The 20,655-nt window shown below is 35.4% G+C and overlaps 1 protein-coding gene across 2 annotated transcripts in view; it reads right to left on the bottom strand.

Annotated features, from left to right (window-relative positions):
• The window catches only part of HCN1 (hyperpolarization activated cyclic nucleotide gated potassium channel 1), a 202,855-nt gene that overhangs the window by 71,319 nt on the left and 110,881 nt on the right, over window positions 1–20,655 (bottom strand). For both annotated transcript variants that reach the window (XM_039378583.1, XM_039378584.1), the window contains exon 5: window positions 529–747. In XM_039378583.1, coding sequence (XP_039234517.1) covers window positions 529–747 — 219 coding nt within the window. The remainder of the gene's footprint in view (window positions 1–528; window positions 748–20,655) is intronic.

The following is a 20,655-nucleotide window of genomic DNA, read 5'->3' on the forward strand; positions in this document are numbered from 1 at the left end:
AAAAATACAAGGCAATTTGTTACAAGGCAAACGAAGGCCTCTTCTGAGCACTTCTCTGAGGAAGTTACAAATGAAACTAATTGATTTGGTCTTGTTGTCATTTAAAGGACATTCTTTTGACATGTCCTAGGTGATCCCTGAACTGCACTCCAAAGGAATAACAGAAAATTGTACAGACATGGCCATGCTACCAAGCTCAAGGCCCTTGCTCCAAGCTACCTAGATCAAGTACCTACAGAGTGTAGCATAGGGGTACAAAGCACAGTCTGAACCAGGGAAATTGAGTTTTCATGGAAGAGTTTAAAGGAAGTTGAACACGGAGAACATTTTACTTTCTAAGGAAACTGGAGTCATGCAGAAATATATTGAGTTTATGGAGTCTTCTGAAATCCTTTGTATTCAATGACATCTGCCACAGGATTCAGACACTAATAGATTATTTCATGTAAACTCATACAGCCTTTTCCACAGTTAAAACATTCCATTAATCTGTTTCAGAACTTAAGGAGTTATGAGAAAACGGGTTACCTTTTCTTGATATTGTCGTCGTGAGGAATCCAGAGACTGAATGAGGGCAGTGGCATGACCAACAAACATGGCATAACAAGTAGCCCCCACGATCATACTCAACATGGTTATCCACAGGTCGGACATGCTGACAGGGGCACGGGCTCCATAACCAATGCAGAGCATATGGCTCATGGCTTTGAAGAGTGCATAGGAATACTGCTTTCCCCAGGAATCATTCTGCAAGAAAAGAGACAGGTGGCTGAGCCTGGAAGCAGCTGAAGGGAGAAATATGTTTGTACCTGTATAGTGGGCTGGCTCTGAAAAAAGGGCCTGGTGATGTATCCTATATGCTTGAGAAGAGATATTCCTTCTAAATTAATCATTAGATAAAGCGTCAGGGATTCTGACAGATAATAGCACAGTGAGATGAAATAAATTTGACTATTTTTAATACATGATTGTATTCTTAAATATGAGTGTTAATCTAATTACAAGGAGACTAAAGGTCAATTTTATTTTACAGTCCATGGCAGATGAATTAGAAAAAGCTGAGCATGCAGACTTACCAAGCACAATAAGGCAGTATTTTGTTTTAATATGCATGAACATATTCTTATGGCCTATGTTACTTCTTTCTTTTTGAAACTGTCAATTTTAATACACAACCACATTCACCTTACTAGCTGTTTCACTTTTCAAGGACAGAAAATAACCCGTATTATTTCTTGTGATGTCTGCTTATCCTGATTTTTTCTTGTAATATTGTGTTTATACAAGAATAATCTCAAAAAGATGTCTGATTATTCTGCATCATCTGTGTTCATAGCCACATTCTGTGCAACTCAGCCCCTCGCCCCAAAAAGGTGAATACCTAGGCCCTGCATTTCTGATGTGAAGCTACCCCTTTCCATTCTCTCTGTGAGATTAGGACACGACACTTCACTCACAAGCTTTTAAAACTGCAAAGGTGTTAGCAGAAAGTCAAAGAGGCTGTTCCCAGAGAAAAAGAGACACCTTAACACATTCCAAGAGGCCCTGGGACTCCTTGTCAAGTTTTTCTATTTTTCTTGCCAAAGGAATAAAAAAGAACAGGGAAACAAAATGTGCTTGCAGGCATGCAGCACACATGAGAAAACACTGTATTTATCACAAAAAGAACTGAGAACAATTTAAAAAATAATGAAATGAAGAAGAAAGAACTGGGATGACATTTGAAAGATTAAATAGCTATACAGTATAGGGTCTAATATACAAGACCAAAAATAACAATCCTGCTAACATCAACGAATCTCAAAATCATGAGTAGCATTTATATATAAAATTTATATATTAAATACTAATATTTATGTCTCTCTTCCACTGACATAAGCTTTACTCAAATGCTCTTATTTCTAAAAGAGCTTCAGGCTTGCTCTCTTGCCAAGGTTACTAATTACCCTTGTGCTTTACCTCTACTAAAATGCTCTTTCTAGACCCCCAATTAGCCTAAATAACTGGTACCACAAAAAAAGCTGCCACTAGCTGTACTGAAGAGGACATAGTAACTATTTATTCACTCAAGTAATAATTTACAAATTATTGGCTCCTCTGTAAGTTAAATCTTTTTGGATTTGGGAGCTGTTGCTGTCTTCACAAGTCAAAATTTTGTGTCATAAATACATCTAAGGAATAGGTTTTGAATGTCTATACTTAAAAAATTTTTAAAATGAAAATTATCTTAGATAACTGGGAATCAGGTAGGTTTCAGTGAGTAATGAGGAAATAAGTTTCCTATTGTTTCAGATCTTTAAAAATACTCAAAAAATGAAAGAACCACAGAAACTCCTGCCTTCTGGGTGGGTCACTGCAGGTATTTTAATGCAAATTCCCCAAGACTCATATCAAATTCTCTAGCAGTTGCATCTTTATATAGATTATAATGGGAAAAACAATAAAGTGAGTGCTAGAAGAAATATATCTAGGTCTTTTTAAGGCTACAAGTAGCATTATTAAAGTCACAGTATTCATGAGGCTGTAAGCTCAAACTGTCAGTTCTTGCAGGGCTCTTTACAGTGGATCTTGATCCTTAACTGTATTTTTCAGCATAACTATTATAAATATTAACAAAAATAAAAGCTGATCTTCATCCTCTATGAATATTTTCTATCATACCTTTGGTGTGATAAATCTCAATTACAATAATTCCTATCAAATTATATTTTTACATTAAAGTCTTTGAGGTAATCCAAACACTGGTGGATTTTATTTCATGACTGAGGTACTTTCCAAGTCTGTGAATCACAGTTATGAGTAAAATACCATTGTCTCAGGAAAGAATAAGAAAACGGAAGTGGAGAAGAAGCAGGAATAAAGAAAACACAAAGAGTGTTGCCTCCTAACAGTGTAACAAGGCAAGTGGAAAATAAATACTACTTAAGAAGTACTGTGAGAGAATAAATGAGCTGTAATGACAGAAGAAAAAAATGAAAATGTACAACAAAATAAACAAACATGTTTAACTGCATAGCTGCCTTTATATGTGTATGTACCTATATCAGCCAAAGTGTGATCCAGCATTTCAGTCAGTCAGGACTGGATCTGAATCCAAAGCAGAGGTCAAAGCTATCTCAAATGGCCAGTTTGTTATACAAGCAGCATCAGCTGTTACTGTGTAGTTTGTTAGAGACCTTGTTACAGGCTAGGCACATTTCAGAAATTTGTGAATGGGTGACCCTGAGCAGCTGGTTCTCAGGTAGGCTTTAGAAGGAGGACAAAAAAGCCCCAAAAGCTAGTGAAAAAGCATTTGAATTCAACTTTGATTTATCTGAGGATCTTGTTGCTGAAAATACTTGCCAATACTTTTTTGTTTCTTTTCCTTAATAATCCATCGGTTCTTATATAACCAGTTGCAAACATTGGTCTTTTTAGTTTGTATGGGGATTTTTTTTTAAATCATGTTCAACAAATGCCATTGTGGAGGGTACAGATTTCAGTACAGTTACTTGTGTTGTTCAATGATTTATTCCATATATAAACCACTTAAAAAAACATTGATTCTAATGTCAAATCCTATACATCACGGATGTTACAACCAATGTTACTAAATTAAATAATAATTATTTAATTATTTTCCCATTTGTGTTGTATAACCTAAGGGTTTGGCAGGACTAACTCTAACTTTGTTTCATTGTGGGAGGTTGGAATTTTCCACAACTTTGTTCCGATATGCTGCTCTTTGCTGTACAAAAGTGAGGTGTGGCCATTCCTCTGCTACTAGCCTACAGTGATATTTTAGTTTTTTAATAAGAAGCAGTTTTGCACCTGCATCATAAGGAGATTTTTACATAACACATTCACAGATAATATTCCTGAGTTAATAGAAGCCCATTCTATAAAATAAAATATCCTGTTTTTACACAGTCAGCTTTTCTTTATGTAATACATATAATATAATATAATATATATACTATAACCCTAAATATTAATATTTACATAAATACACATTAAATGTTCCAGCAAATAGTCACATTCTGATTTTAATGTATATTTTTGCATGTTTTTTTTTTTAAAAAGCAAACCACAAACTTCTATGAGCTGAAAAAACCAACTAGTAATTAATAAAAAAGGGCATTTAACTCTTAGTTGATGATGGGTTGATCACTGTTTCCAGATTAGCAGTAATCAGTTTAAAAAGTTTTAAATGTAATGACATCAATTTGAAAAAACTGTTAAAGACTGTAATTGTGAGAAATACCAAAGCTATTTATCCAAGGTTTGGTTACATAATCTAGCTTGATTACATTAGGAAATCCTCACATTTATGAAAGCAATGGTCACTGATCATTTGCAATTAGTTCTATAAGTATATACATTATCTTTGCAGTTATCCTGAAGAATATATTAATTACAGGGTGCTTCTGATTCTTAAAAATCTGTTTCTCAGACTCTTCCTTCACCATAGAATGCTATGGTTTGTCCCATAATTTCATACAAGACTCCTACAAATATCTGCTTGTAATATTAACTTTTCAGCTCAAAAGAAATAAATCACAGAAAGATCACATGGCACCTTCTAAGGAACAACAATAAAAGGCAAATTATTTTTCTCAGTGGATTAGGAAAGGGTTTTGTGTTTTACTGTAGTCTATGGAGGTTTTCATCAGGAAATTTTTTCCACTCCCATATTGTAGTCATTCTCTCAGGCACAGCTTATCTTCCCTCAGCCATATCCTTGCACTGAGATATAAATTGATTTAGAAATCTTGTACTAAGGAGACTATTGCAAACAGTAATGGTTTCCCCATTTTTGCTTTAGTTCCTTTTTTCTTTCACATCACAGTCACTGCAGGTGTCACAGAAATGGTCCTGTCAGTTTGCAAGGGCATGCTTTACAATCATGCAGCAAAGATTGACTTAATAATTAAGTTAAATGGTTTCTACAAGGATCTTGAACTCATTCTCACTCTATCTTTCAAAATCGTAGTAGAAATGTGGAAGTAGCTTGTCCCTATCCAAAGGAGCTTGCCTTATTATCACTCAGACACATTCATTCAATGCCAACCATTGTCCTTGGGTTCTTCTGAAAGTAAGTGACATCTGAAGAAAGGTCTTCATAGGATATAGGTAGTTATTGTCTATCCTAGTAAATTAAAAAGTAGCACATGGCATTTCCAAGCTCTAGAATTTGGTCCACATAGTTTTACTGTTAGAAGTGCCCAGGGCGTGTGGCATGGTGGCCACATAACACTCTCCCAAACAACAGCAGGTCTACTTTAGAGTGGGTGTAAGGTGAGGAACCATTCCTTGTAGGCAGCTGGCATGAGCTTGCCCTGTGCCAAAACCAAACCAAGATTAATACTATGGACATAGTAGGTAGCTCCTAAACCATTTCTACCATGCTGTCCATCAAAAGTGGGCACTTTTAATTTATGACCGTGGAGGCAGCTGGACATTCCGTAAGTAAGCCCTCTGGTTTTAGCATTGCCACAGGAAGTTACTGCACAAAATAAATGTAAAATTAGGGGTGGGGCTTCAAAAGTTGAAGAAAACACAAAGAAGTAATCTATATATACATTTTGATATAGATTTATAGTTCATATACTTTTCCATCAGTAGGCTAAATAATTTTCTGCCTCTGGTATCATACAGTACCTTAGAATTACACATTAGTTAAAATCTCAGACAGGAAATCGCAGCAAAATACCATCTCAGCATTTCATCTTTTAAGAAGTTCTTTGAATTTCACAATGAATGATCAAGTTGGCCAATGGGAAAGTTGTGCAATATTTACTGTTTCAAAACTCATGCCATAGTGCACTACCCTGTAAAACCTCTACTTCTTATCACAGCTATTCTTACTAAATATAATTTGTTTTCTAAAACTAGTAAACAAAGGCAAGGTGGGATGAGACTTGGAAGACTAAAAATTTTGCTGTTCTCAAATTCTTAAGAAGTGCAAGAAAGAAGAGTATATTTTAGGAAGTGTGTAAGTACATACGATTTAAGGAAAAAAAACCTGAATTGGTAAGCTCAGTGAAACAAGCAGATGTCTTCAGAAACTTCTCAACATTTTCTCTCTGCTGATATGTGCACAGATAACAGATGGTGCAAGTGACTCAGCATATACTTTCAAGAGCAGTACTAGCAGAAAAAAATTAGAAAGTGTTTGGCATTGCGTTCCATGGGAAAAGAAGTTTGACTGGAGAAGTAATGACTAAATATTATATATTTACTCTGTTCAGAGATACGTGACTTGTCTGTCATTACAGCTTGTTCATTTTTTGGTGCTATGTTTTTGGCACTAGCCATCAAACAAAAACAATGTAGCAGAACAGATCTTTCTTTTTATTTTGATTATTTTCTTGATGTAAAAAACCCCAGATATTTACCTGCTCATATATTCCCCTATTAAAAGCAAGTAGCCAGAATATCTACTTATGATCACCTTTTTGAGGTAAGGATAAATAATTTTCATTGTAGAATCAGCATGACAATTCATAAACAGCAACAGAACAGCAGATATTTGGGTTATGTGCACAGCCTGCTCTTTCACATGTATTTGAGTTATTATATTCCAACTAATAGGCCCATTGCATTCAAAAGGATGGTTCACATAAGAAGATATGCAAAGAATCTCATAGAGGAGGCTTCCCTGTACACTCCTAAGTACTGTTCATCATTATTTTTATCTTTGACTAGAAATACAATCGTGAGATTCTACAGCTGTACATATACAAACACAAAATAATAAATTAAATCTTATGTGAAAAATACTTTATTCTTCTGCCTGTGACTCAGCTCATTCTGATTCATCCTTTTACCTGGTCACTGTGCTCCCTTAACTGAACACAGATGACTGAAAAAAAGTTTGTGATGCATGAATCCCAAGTAATATAACAGTCCATTACAAAGATTTACTTTAATAAGAATTTTATGGGCATTTCAGCTTGCAAAGACATTAGAAAACTTTTATAAAGTTTAAAGTAAAATGTGAAAAGTACGACCTTTGTCCATTTTTCCCATGTGAAAATTTAACAATGCTAGGAAACTTTTGCCTTCGGGGAATTTGATTGCCTACACTTGTACTTTTTCAGAAAATTGTGGGTTTGGCTCAAGCTAATTAATACCCTCCAAAACAGCTCCCGAACCAATCTGAGAGTTAGCACAGGTTTACCTTGCCTTGGTAACTAAGAAGTCCAGTTTTACAGAAGCAGGTTGTGGAAGCAACAGACTTCCAGGAGAGAAAACTTACCTGAGCACGCTTAATCTATCAGTATCAGTGCATTCCCCATGTCAGTCAGTGACAAACTAATGGATGAATACTAGTTAAAAGAATTTTTCCAAATTGTACCTTTCATCTCTTGCCCATCTTCTGGAAAAGTGCGATCAGAATGTAGGGAAGAAATCAGGCATTTTTAAAGGATTTGTGTTTCAGTTCCTTTAAGGACTCTCACAGGATGTGAACTGCTTCAGCAAGAGGGATATTGGCTCTAGGTTTTGGCTATATACATCTTTTTTTCAAACTTATTAGGTGGCATCATCTTTAGCAAAAATTACTGCTTCTGTAGAGCATTCCTTTTCACTGCATTTGAAATCAGTGTCATTATTACAAAATATTAAAGAAAAAAGTTTTTACAAATGTGTACTGCTGAAATGGCAGATGTTACCATGCCATTCTATGCTGAACAAAGTTCTTTGAGACCTTTTTTTTGAAATTTATCAAGTAATCAAAAAATCTGATCAAGACAGCTTTTGTTTCCTAATCTCATAGCACACAAAGTTTGATTGACATTCAAATCACTCTGATTTTTGATCTTGTAATAAACTTAAGTACCATAGTTTGATTGACATTCAAATCACTCTGATTTTTGATCTTGTAATAAACTTAAGTACCATAGTTTACAAGGAACTGACTGGAACAGATACACATTGTCTGCCAATGGGAAAATATGCTGTAATCACAAGTACTGTGTGGTCACAATAAGTGATTAAAACAAGTGTATCTACAGCTTTTTAGTAAACATAATTTCACTGCATCCTGGAAACAAAAACTTTCTTACAAGAAAAGAAAAAAAAACTACAACAGGAAGAATTTTCAATGAGAAACCTTTTTCATGAAATAGCACTGTTCAGGAGAGGTAAAAACTCAGTGTGCAACTAAAGACAACATATCTATCTTTTCTATTCTTTTCATTTGATGAAAGGAGCTGGATATGATGTAAAACAGTTTATTAAACAAGCCTCGAGTATTGAATCAAACCATTTATGAAATGCTTTTATAATCCAATCACTGAGAAAAGCTTTGAATTTTCAACAGTGGCTATCTGATAGTCAAGAATAGGCAGATGATAATGTGGGTTTAATATAGAGCATTTCTGGGAAACAGCTGAAGGAGTGAAGTGACATAAACCTGACTCATGACTCCACAGTGTACTGCTTTACTGAAGATTGTTAGGAAGAATCTCCACCATCACAGACAATATTTGCAACCAATTTAGGAAAAGGAACTTAGCTGAAGGAACTGCACCTGTCTATTATGTGAACAACTCAGACTAGACAGCAAACTATGTGAAGCATCCAATCCCAAATAAAATGACAAATGAAAATCATATGGATTTGGGAGTGGACATTGAGCTTTTTGAATGCTATCACCATACTCTTTGAATGAAAGTGATTTTAAGCTACACTGAAAAAGGAAGGAAACAACTAACTTCACAAGTGGCAGAAAAGGCTATCACTAGGAAATGGCTTGGCAAATTTGATACATAACTTGAAAAGTACACAGACAGATATGCACAAAATAATAGTTTCCCCATGCTTTCTCACTAAGAACATCTCAAAACATTCAAAATCTGATTTTGCAAGAAACACTTCCATCCTTCTTCTATACAGAGGTAAACTCTAGCTAAATACATTTTTTTTGTAAATATTTGTAAGAATGTGTCCTTAGGAAAAAAAAAAGATAAAAATAGTGGATTACAGTAGATTAAAATGGTCTAATATAATCCACTCATAAAGAGTCTGAATATGCTTTAATCTGCTTAAAAATGAATCAAGGTTAACCAATGCTACTTTGACAGAGAGAATCAGCATAAGGGTTCGAACTGGGATTCAGGAGTTCCTGAATCCCGTGCTTTAAAAAACACGATTTTTTACCCAGTAAAGTGATGCTTGGTACCACATAGGCTAATTCAAATATTTTTCTGCTTAGTCTAAGGATACAATCTTTACCATGTTTTATTTCTCTTCAAGTAACGTATTTTTTAAGGCAGAGGACCAGTGCTGGTTTTAAGCATTTTTTTTAAATTATCTGGTACTTTTCTTGTCAGTTTTTTGATATATTTCCTAACCTGACGTCTTTGAGACTTTAGGCTGCATCTAGTTCAGTTTACAGTTCTACAGGAAATTACCTTACTAGATATCTGAACCCTCAAGAGGCTGGTCTGCTTTTTTGGTAAATCATAATCCTTTATTAAATGGATGAAACTATGTCCTACAAAAAGCTGTGCATTGTTTTATTAAGAAGTGACAGCAGGAAGTAGTAGTTCTGCAGCTGAAAATCTATTTTGGCTCTATGAAAAGAACAAACCTCGGTGTCAAAGCAAGTAGGCTGGATCTAGGTCAGAGGCTTTTCTTTTTCTGAGAACTCATCTGAGTTTTACTGATGACCTTTTCTTAAACTCAGATGCCCTAAAACCGCAGGTACTTACCAGAGTCTGCATGATATTCAAGGTAATAACATAATATAGGTAATAGAATGATATAAAGAAAAAATGATTTAGCAGCCTAAACACCATCCACAAAATGATGTCTAGGTATTTAAAAAAAAAAGACTGAGTGAGTCATAAAAAATTCATTTCCCTCCTCTAGCAGAGGCAGGTTAACCTGAATCATAGAATAATGTCCTGACCTTTGGGGTATCAACTTCATACTCTGAGAGGAAGGAAGGGGAACATGCTCCTCTTTTAACATCCTAGAGGGAGTTAACAAAGCACTGGAGTGACCCTATAGTATTCACCTAAGAGGTTAGGAGCACTCAGGTCCCATTTCCAGCTCTTAAAGACAGGGACATCCCTGTACAGCCATCAGCCCATGCCCACTCAGTCACTCTGGGCTTTCTCAGGTTAAGTCACTCCAGTGGGGGGTGAAACACCAAGGACAGCCATGCTCAAAACCATGACAGTATGTCAGAGTCATGATGCTATGACACCATGCCCATGCTTCTGGCCAAATATGAACACTCTCATTCAGTCAAAAAATGATTGGGTGGACTAATGGAAGAAACATGGTGATAGTTGTTAAACATGGGGATACCAGCTCTTTATCCAGAAGTCCCTCAGCTGCTAACGTATGAAAACTGAAGGAAACATTACTCCATGCTTGCTGTGATTGGATCTTCCCTGGGCATCTGCTCCTTTCCACCCTTGGAAAGGGGCCAGACTTTACATGGCCACTTTGTTGGTCCCACCTGAACAAACTCTCAACAGCTCAATCATTAACTTGAATGGAGCCACACATTGTTTGTCTTTAGATTGTTTTTCTCTTTTCTCTGTCCACTTTCCTACCTGTTGAAGCGAGTCCAGAGAATGGTTACAAAGATGATCAAAGAGATGGAGCACCTCTCTTGTGTAGACAGGCTTGGAGAGCTGAGATTGTTCAGCTTGGAGAAGCTCTGGGAAGACCTCATAGCAGCCTTCCAGTACTTAGACAGGGCTTATGAAAAAGAGGGAGAGCAACTTTTTAGGAGGGCATGTAGTGCCCTCCTAAATAAGGGAAAATGGGTTTAAACTGAGAGTGGATTTAGATTAGATATTAGAGATATAAAGACATTCCTTACTGTGAGGGTGGTGAGGCACTGAAACAGGCTGCCCAGTGAAGTTGTGGATGTCCTACTCCTTGAGGTGTTCAAGGCCAGACTGGATAGGGCCTTGAGAAATACGGACCAGTGAAAGGTTCCCTGCCCATGGAAGGGGGGTTGGAATTAGATGATCTTTAAACTTGCTATCAACCCAAACCAATTCTATGATTCTTCACCCAAAATGAGGTGCACTAAAGCCACTGATGTATAATTCTAATTTCAATCTCTTAAATAGACTGTTTAACTGCATTATTTTTACCTGATTAGTCACCACGTGGGATATAACCTCTCTTACTACCATATTTTCAAATGAATTGATTATTTGTCGCTGATCAGAGAAACAGCAGTTCAAGATAGTCATCCTTATCGTAAACTATTCACCACCATTAAGACTTTTATTATCCAAAGAGAAGTGGAAAAAATACTTTGAAGAATAAAATTTGGAAAGCACAATTACCAAGTCATAAATAGGCATGAGTGTTCTGCACCTTTTTTCCACAGATTAGTGAATACAGAAATGAATACAAAAATGGACTGTCATAAATTACCTAGTTTTCATCGGTCCAACTTTTCTTAGCCAACTTTCCTTTTCAAAGTTCCATAGCATGTATTTATGAAACAACTGTTTCATCCACAGAGGAATGGTAATGCCATTTAACTGTACAGAAATGCTTGGAAAGCAAATGGGATTCTTTCATAGCTGCAACATAAAATTTAAGAAACTCTCTTTTTGTGATTAAGAGTTAAACTGCATGCTTTGATTACAGCATGATCCACAAAATTATCCTGCAGAGCAATGAAAACATCTACCTGGTGAGTAGTTCAAAGGAATACAGGTTCCTTAGTCTAGATGATGAGGATAAAAATGCTCTGACTGAAGTGGGTAAGGCTGAGGTAGACAGCTCAGCCCAGAGGACAAACCCTGGGGGGAGACCAGTCATGGGATATCTGGCAGTGATGTTTGAGGGAGAGAGGCACAGCAGGAACACCACAACCCTGCACAATGGAAAATGAACAGGTGCACTGCATTTTTGTACTGTTTACACATGGATATCTGCAATGACCAGTAGTCCAATTTGTCTCGGGGTTTTTTTTGTGAGAACCAGTAATAAGAGAGGAAGGCAACCTAAAACTTCACATCAGCTGACTTCAGGTACTTCACTTTGATAGCTAAGTGAGTTGGCGGGTTTCCCTAGGCTCCCTACACAGTCACTAAAAATCAGACTCCTGCAGATGGTGATTCAGAGTAGAATGTTAATGCAGGTCCTCTTTATCACCTCCAGGGGAGAGTTTCTCTCTCCATAAGCTGCCCAAGATCCTATTCAGCTAAAGCTGCATCCATTATCTTCCTGAGCTCCGCTACTGAGTATACCTCTGTTTTCTTGGATGGATTTGCCTCCCTATTTCTTCCTTATTCCAATCCAGTGGAGAAAATGAAATTTCTAAGAACAGTATCTTCTCTCGAGTGTTCTGGTTTTATTTTATGATCCATTGTTTTTCTCTTGCAATTGAACTTTACATTGAGATCAGAACATGAGTTTGCCCTTGCAAGTTTGAGAAAAGTCAGTGGGGCTCTGTCAGAGATTCTGGAGATTTTACTTGGTGAATTCAGTTCCAGCACAGTGGCTTTAATATAAGCACACCACAGTGAGACGGTATCATAAACCACAGATAGGAGCAGGTGAGAGACAAAAAAAGATACCTAATGAGGACAGAGGGATGCTTAGAATGCAAACATCATAATTATTTACTTGTATGGATAAAGTTATCCAGCAGAGACACACGGTGAGAGAAAAGAGCACACAGTGAGAGCGGGAGTTCTTGGATTCAGGGCACATATTCTTATATCCATTTATTGAAAGCATGGCATTTACTTTGCTTGAAAAAGGTTGAAAAGGATGTTAAACTGGCAATATATTAAAGGATTCAGATTCTAAGGAAATAGCATATATTTATCCCAAAATTGTGTTATCTAACATGCAAATGCATCAAAGCAGCTTTCATTATTCAAAACAGCAAAAATGCTGTGTTTTTTCTACTATATTTTAAAATAAAATTAAGAGTCATTATTGATTAGAAACACACATTATATTGTATGTGGATGAGGTTTTAATTTATACCATACATATTTAGTTTCTAATTCAGATTTTGTGTTCAGTGTCATCACTGTAAGTGAATAATTTAAATGGTATTTTTCTGTCTTTATCATTATTATTCATTAGAAAATTTTAAAGAATATTTTCTAGATAGTCTGTGTGCACATGTCTATGAATTATCTGTATAAGCAAGAACTTTCTTATACCAAGTCTGAAAGATTTTAAAACCAAAGGAGTAAAACCAACAAGCTTTGTTAAATCCTAGAAATCCTTCATCTTTTATTTATCTGTACACATGCCAACCTTATGTTTCCTCAAATCATGTGCACTGGATGTTGTCTAAAAAAAAGCCCATTTCTGCTTCAGATGTTATATTTCTATTAAAATGTCTCATTCCTTCTATCTCCTCCCCATATTACTCTGTGTGCGTGTGTGTGGTTTTCCTTCACAATTCAACTAAGATGGCTTACTTAATATATTTTATTGATCTACAATACACTTAGGAGCAGTGCACCACTACGTCTGAAGGCACATGGCATTCCCCAGAGGCACTTCCTGTCAGCATTTATATGTTATTCTTTCCATAAACAGCTTCTTTGTCAAGATACAGACTGCAAAAACCTAAGGGAACCTCATCCCTGCTTATTCATACAACTCAGAAATGAACTAATTTCTTTTAAAGTTTTATATGCACAGAAGTGCATGTAACAGCAGGATGGTTTTGCTGCAAGAATAAAGCCAAGACAATTAGTGTTAGACACTATGAATGTAAAGGCAGATTTAAATATGCTATATAGCATCTGTGTTTAATATACAGAGATGATGGTACAGGACGGGCATGATTTAAGTGGTATGGATTATGAGAGCTCATACAGAGGTATCTGCATAGGTCCAAAAAATTCCAGAGCCAAATCTCTCCTTATCTGCTGGAAACATAGCATGCCTGCTCATTGCTCTTGAGTGTAGCTTTCCAGGGTGAGCTCTTGCATTTTCTTTTCAAACAAATCTGAGCTATATTTATATTTTTCTCCCACCAAAGTTTTTTATCATGCATAATAACTTCATTTCAGAACACTAGAAAAAGCTATTAAAATAAAGGGGAAACTCCCTCAAATATTTTGTCAAATTTAATTGAGTTTAGGTTTGCCATAACTTTTCTAGTTGCATCTAGGAGATAAATTTTAAGGTTTTTACTATTCGAGATAAGCATAGGGATATTACATATTACTGCAAAGAGTGAAAAATTATTGGTGCACTGCCTTTATTCATGATCAGTTCTCAATTACTCTTTGTAAAACTGAACTATTAGTCTGAGTAGACTCCACTTGAAAATAGCACTTCTAAGCAGAGAGATGTTCAAAAGCAGTCGTGTTAGGCCCCTCCCTATCTATATCAATACAAATAATCCTTCTTTGATTATAATTACTGTTGCCAAAATGCTAGGCTACCCTCAAATGCAAGCTAATGTCATCTCCTTCCAAATATAAAAAAACAAATACAGTGACTAAAATGATATGAGATGGACTGGAAAAAGAACATTAGTCATCAGTGAAGAATATGGGCATTATTTTCTTGTCTCATTCAAATGCCAGCTGCTGACTTTCAAAGAGGATGTTTCAAAGCACTTCTCTCGTGTTAGCAGTACCACAAAATATAGGTAATATTGTGGTATTAAACTAGACCTTATAGTGTACATTCTTCTATGTTCCAATCCTCTTCAAAGGAGATTGTCATGAATCTTTTGTAATAAGCCCCAGCCATTCAAAACAAAGAGAGAAAAAAAAAAGTAATTTTTTTTTTAAATTTGTGGAAAACTGGTTTTATTTTTACAGCTAAATTAAATAGATCAGTACATTATTTATAGCAGGTTATTTTGAATAGATACTAATAATTTTGTTAATTATAATATTGTTTTTCCTCTCGCATGAGGAAAATAAACCCAATGCGAATTATTAAAAGTGGTACGTGGACCAGAGAAAGTCTCACCACAGGGCTTTGTTCTTTTCCTTATATTATCAATAACACCTTCTAAAGAGTAAATGAATCAAACACAAAAATCCAGATAGCAGAAAGAAAGCAAAATATATTTAAGGGCATTTAATGAATAAAGTTACTGATACGAAAAGTATTCACTGCTTGCTCTTACAAGTAATAGGTAGGCATCTGTACACACAATATCTAGAAGTATTCAAAATTTGCTCATTAATAGTAACATTTATTAAGATGCTGCTTATTTCAGATAATATAAAAATTGTGGAATATTACTGTATTTCTCCTGTAAAAAATCCTTTCTATCATTTGTATTAAATTACATTTTCTGAAAGTTTTATAACTGTATTTGAATTAGTTCAGGTTGAGTCTGCTTAAGTGAGTATATGTGCAGAAAGCAGGAAGAGCAGAAAGTGGATGGATGGGGGCAATCTTAGAGAAAATTATCCTACATTTTTAAAAGAGAGAAAATACATGCAGCCTAAATCTGAATGAGTTCTGTACATCTCTGGCTTGTAAGTATAAAAAGTATGGGCAAAACTGCTTCAGACATGAAGGAAAATAAGTAGGTTAAAACAAATGAAAGAAAACATTATGTTGTGTATTTCCTGCTTTCCTCGTATTTTGGTAACCAGAAGTGGATACAAATGGAGACTTCCAGTTTTACAGGGAATTCTTCTTGTTTAGCTTTTAGCTTCATTCAAATTCAAATTAAAGTAAAAATATGAAATATTAAAATTTCCATGGAGGAACATGTTATGATACCATCTTTTCTCCCTCTGGGATTTTGGGAATCCAGATTACAGACCCTATAGAATACTGACATAGGTCTAGTGGACACAGGACTATATGTCAAGTTTCTGATATATCAAAGTGACTTGGTTCAGAATTATGTGAACCAGAATAAAGTATCTTGCTTTGATTTTTTCTAATGTGAAATGTAGGCATTCTAAATGTGCAATTTCAGGTGGCCAATTTTTATGTCTAATTGCATCCCAATAGAGGCTTCTCTCCAGATGTACTTTAAGTATTAGAATGAGTCAGGTGCTGAATACCTATGTGTAGAAAGTTCAAATTTGATACAGAAAACCCCTTCAGTTAAAAGCAGCAAAATGAGGGCTCTTGAGAAAATCTGATTGTGATAATGACCCCTTGGCAAAAATATGCAGCTTGTGTAAAAAAAGTTTTTATTCAGTCTTAAAGCATATGGATCAAGAATTAGACTGTACATATTAATATAGGTTTGCAATGAAAACCAGAAAAATTTGCTGAAGAACAGCTGTATATGAGTGGTATTCATCTGGATGTATGTACGTCTGGATTTATTCTGGGAAACCTGCTCTGGTATAAATATTCTAAGAGTTCAGTTTTTGGACATTCCTATAACAAGAAAAAAGGCCACCCATGGAGGGCTACTTCAGAATAATTGTTTCAAACTGATATACCAGTTCCACCTGGAATACCACTACATACAGGTAAACACTTTTAAAGAGAGAGAGCAAAATAGACTGATCCAGCTCCCCCAGAACAAAGGGAACACTCTCTTCTACAACAGAGAATCTGCATTTGGCCATGAGGTGCTTATAACACCTCCTGAATATTCATGGTAGGGCAAATGAGAGATACAAGGTTCTAAAACATGACAGGTACGATTCATGTTTTTATTTTAGTTTACATTTTTTCACTTAAGAAGTGGCTTAAGACATACTTTATGAAGTCTGTTATTTTTCCCTAGAATTTCTATCAAACACAGCATTACACTTTATCATATAATGTGAAATTTTTTGTATTCTTTCAAGTGTAAAGCTTACATAAAATATTTCGCAATTTACAGTTACCAGAAATCCCTTCAGAATATACTGCAAGATAAGCATTTATGAGCTGTGTTGATTCTTGAGGGAGAAATATGGAAACTAAATTTTGATGAAAAATAGGCAAGTTGTTCCTTGCATCCTCTCCTTGGCATATTCCTACTAGCTCTTTCAATAGCAAATTAAAAACATGGAAATAAGTTAGTATCTATTAAGTGCATCAATTTGTTTTTGTATGCTTCCTCTAAATAATTGTTTCATTATTCTCATCCCCTATAAGGAAGACCTGCTTTCTATCTGAAAGAAACAGAAGCCTGCAAGGCAGCCAACTAATTAATTCCAGTCGTCATTGTCTTTAGCACCTATTATCACATCAGTAACATAGTCCTACAATCAATACTTACAAACATGAGTCCTAATTTAGATCTTTCCTCTGTAGCATTGAGCACCAATATCTACTGAAATATCTATCACCAGCTATCACCATCAGCATTAAATAATTACATTAATATGATAACATTAAGATTTAAGCATTTTGATGAGAGTAAAGTAAGGTAGCAGGGCTTATGACCATAGTTAAATTCATGATGCTAAACAATTTTCAAAGGTGGTGGACTTGTGTAATTACAATTGGGAATACCTTCTTTGAAACACTTTTTTCCCTTTTGTAATCCAAATATTCATGTGTAACATGAACACTTTCTCTAATGTTAAACTTTTAGAAAGTTTTAAACCTCCTTGTAATTGATTTTACACCTTTATTTTTCAACTTTCAAGGTTCTACATCTCAATTAGTTCATGGTATTAATATAATAAACCAGAAGTTATAAACTGAGCAGACATCAATGGCAGAAATAAATACACAGAAAAAAATGAAATATTTTCAAAAACTATGAGACACAAGAAATCTAGTAACTGTTTTCACCTAAGCAAAAGTACACAGTCCGAAAAGTATATTAGACATCAAAAAATATAAAGAACATAACACCAAAACCAAGGAGTTTGGAAAAAAAGTTATTATTATTTGCCATTCTAGGCCTGCAAAAGCAGATGACCTGTTAACCTGTCAGAGAACAGAAAAAAACATAAGCCAAAACCTATGTGGGCTTCCTAAAGTCTCAGCAGTTGTTGTAAAAATGAGAACTTCATTTGTTTTCCTCTTCATTGGCCACAACATACTGAATTAAATCAACAGTGTCCTCAGACACCCTATTTCTCTAGTCGTTGCTAGCTTGGCATAAACTTTTGGTAACGCAGTTAACACATGTCCTCAGTCTGCATTAAACATACCTCGTCATTTAGCTCTGCACATCTACAAAATTTTCCTCTGCAGTTTCTTATACTGTCAAATCACACAAACTAGTAAATTTTTCTGAGCTAATACAGTTTTAGGCCTATCACTTCATGCCAAACCAGTGAAACGGGTCATTATTTCATCATCTTGAGGAAAGAGACTGACCTCAGTGACTAGGTCAGTGCTATGTGCAAGAGAGAGAGCAGTAACTGAATTCTGAACAGCTGCATGTACTAGAATGGATATAATTATTCACTGTAAATTTCAAAAATAAGGATATCTTAGTCCTAAGAATGTTATATATTGTTGTTATTGGTATTACAATATTTCCAAATTGTGTTGTAAATAAAGCATCTGACTTGGGCAATTCCACTAATTTTGATCACAGTCCATCTCTGATTGGTAATTTCACTCCTTCATCTGTTCCAAGAAGCATTGCTCTAATTAAATACGCACACATAAATACAAATATATGATTATAAAATGCATTAGAGTAGTAGTATACCTCACCAGATCCTTAGTGCCTCTAGTAATCAGATGATTCCCATATGTTCCATAGTGTTTAAGCAACTAATTTAAGATTCTTGGATTTGATTTACATAAGTGTGTATTGCTCAGCATTGCAAATGAAATCAGAAGAATCTAATCTTTTAAATGTGGCTCTACACTATTTTACCATATAATAAAAAGGTACTCAAAAACATTTTGGAAACTCTAAATTATAACTATCACATCATGATCAAATGAGGAAAAATCTCATGAGAAAATTAGCTTCTCTGATGGCCAGCTATAGGGAAGAAGGTGCTACACTGATGCATTATCAAAAAGGAGAAAACCCAATGCAGAATAACACATCAAATGACTATAATGCATTCCTTGCACTCCATTAAGTAAATCAAAAATCTTACTGGGAAAAAAAAAAACTGATTGTGTAATTGAAAATGGTGTCCATAAGTAAGAAATGCTGAGAATTAAAATTCAAGTTTTGGGTGTTATTACTAAATATCTTTTTTGCATATTACATATATATTAGTACAGCTCAGAGCATTATAAATCCTCACCATCTCTGAATTTCCCTATCAAATATTCATTTAAGTAATTCATTTTATAATGAGAGACTTTCAGATTCTACAGCAAAAATTTCCAAGTTCTTTTTCTAGCAATGCTGATGTCATCAGAGATGAAGATCTGAACTCCAACATCTGATTTCCTTTGCCCCTGAGGCAATTAAGTGACACAAACAGGTGTTAATACAATGCAAAATCCCCTTCACCAAATCCAAACCTAAAACAACCTGAGACACGCAAACAATCCAACTGCAAGGACAGAAAGGGAAAGATAAAACAAAAAAACCAGAGTACCTGAAGTGTTCTTGCTGAGCAAACATTTACTGACAGCCAGGAGAAATGCCAGCAAAACAAAGCCTTTCCAAAAGCTTTAAAATCCCTTTTGACTTTAAAAAACTCACCATTCAACTTAAATTCTATACCTCTTTTCTAGATTTGTGTCTCACAAAGGGAACATTATAAATTAAATATCTGTAAAGACCAGGAAAATACCTTGCTTAAAGGACCATACGTTTTCCTAACCATACAACAAATTATTGCAAATATAGACAGGAAAATATAGGTTGGGAATCTTCAGTTACTGTTATTAATGATCTACTGCAAGGGATGCTTTATTGCAGGCTGTCATGCTTAGATGGCTAGATGGTATCAATGGCAGAAATGTCATCTCTCATTTCCACTTGCCTAGAATCCCTGTCCCATATAAGACCTGACTGTAACAGTTCATCAATTGGGACTCATGCACTTTTCTTTCAATTACTGCAGCTGAAATTGATTGCAAAATGCAGAATCTTGGTTTGCACAGAGTGATTATAGAAGAGGATTACTGTGCTTTTCTGGTTTTGTGCCTCCGTAGTTTCAATTGCAAGTTTTACTCCTAATTTTCTAAGGAACTACTGGCTCAAACTCTGAAGCATGATAAAGATGTTTGGTCTATGAGTCCATATGGAAGTACACTAGTCTAAAGCAATGCAGATCAGAAAGCTGATGATAAATCACACAAGGAGCAGCAGATAATAGGTTTTCTGAGCCAAGGAGAAATTAGGGAGCATCTTTAGGAAAGTCTGTAAAACTTCTTCAGAAAAGACCTTTTTTGGAATGAAATCCTAGTGTTAAAAAAAACTAGGAACGGCATCAAAGAGCCATATTCCCTCATAGAGGTAATTGACTGCTATTTTGTCTGTAGTGGATTGGCTCAAACATGGCTTAAAGTGAGGTGGAAAAACAGCTGCTACTTACTTTTATATTATATTTACCAGTGTTCCTATTTTTAAAGACAAGTGCATTGATATTCTGGAAGAGTATAAGTTCCTGCCTGTCCATCGTACTCAGCACTAGTAAAGTCAGTACAATCAAATGGCAATAAAGATACAGAAGTGAGCAAGTGAGCAAATGGGATCACATCAATCAAAGGAAGATGTCAGCTCTGGCAGTCATTTCACAGCAACATGAAGGCCAGTGCTAGGAACTGTCCAAGAACGTTAAGCTGAGAGTACAGATACAATATGGGGTCATAATTATTATCACTGAAGAGAGTATACCAATGGGACCT

The sequence above is a fragment of the Pipra filicauda genome, unplaced genomic scaffold (genome assembly GCF_003945595.2).
Source record: "Pipra filicauda isolate LSUMZ 115617 unplaced genomic scaffold, ASM394559v2 scaffold140_size2443280_pilon, whole genome shotgun sequence".
NCBI classification, from domain to species: domain Eukaryota; kingdom Metazoa; phylum Chordata; class Aves; order Passeriformes; family Pipridae; genus Pipra; species Pipra filicauda.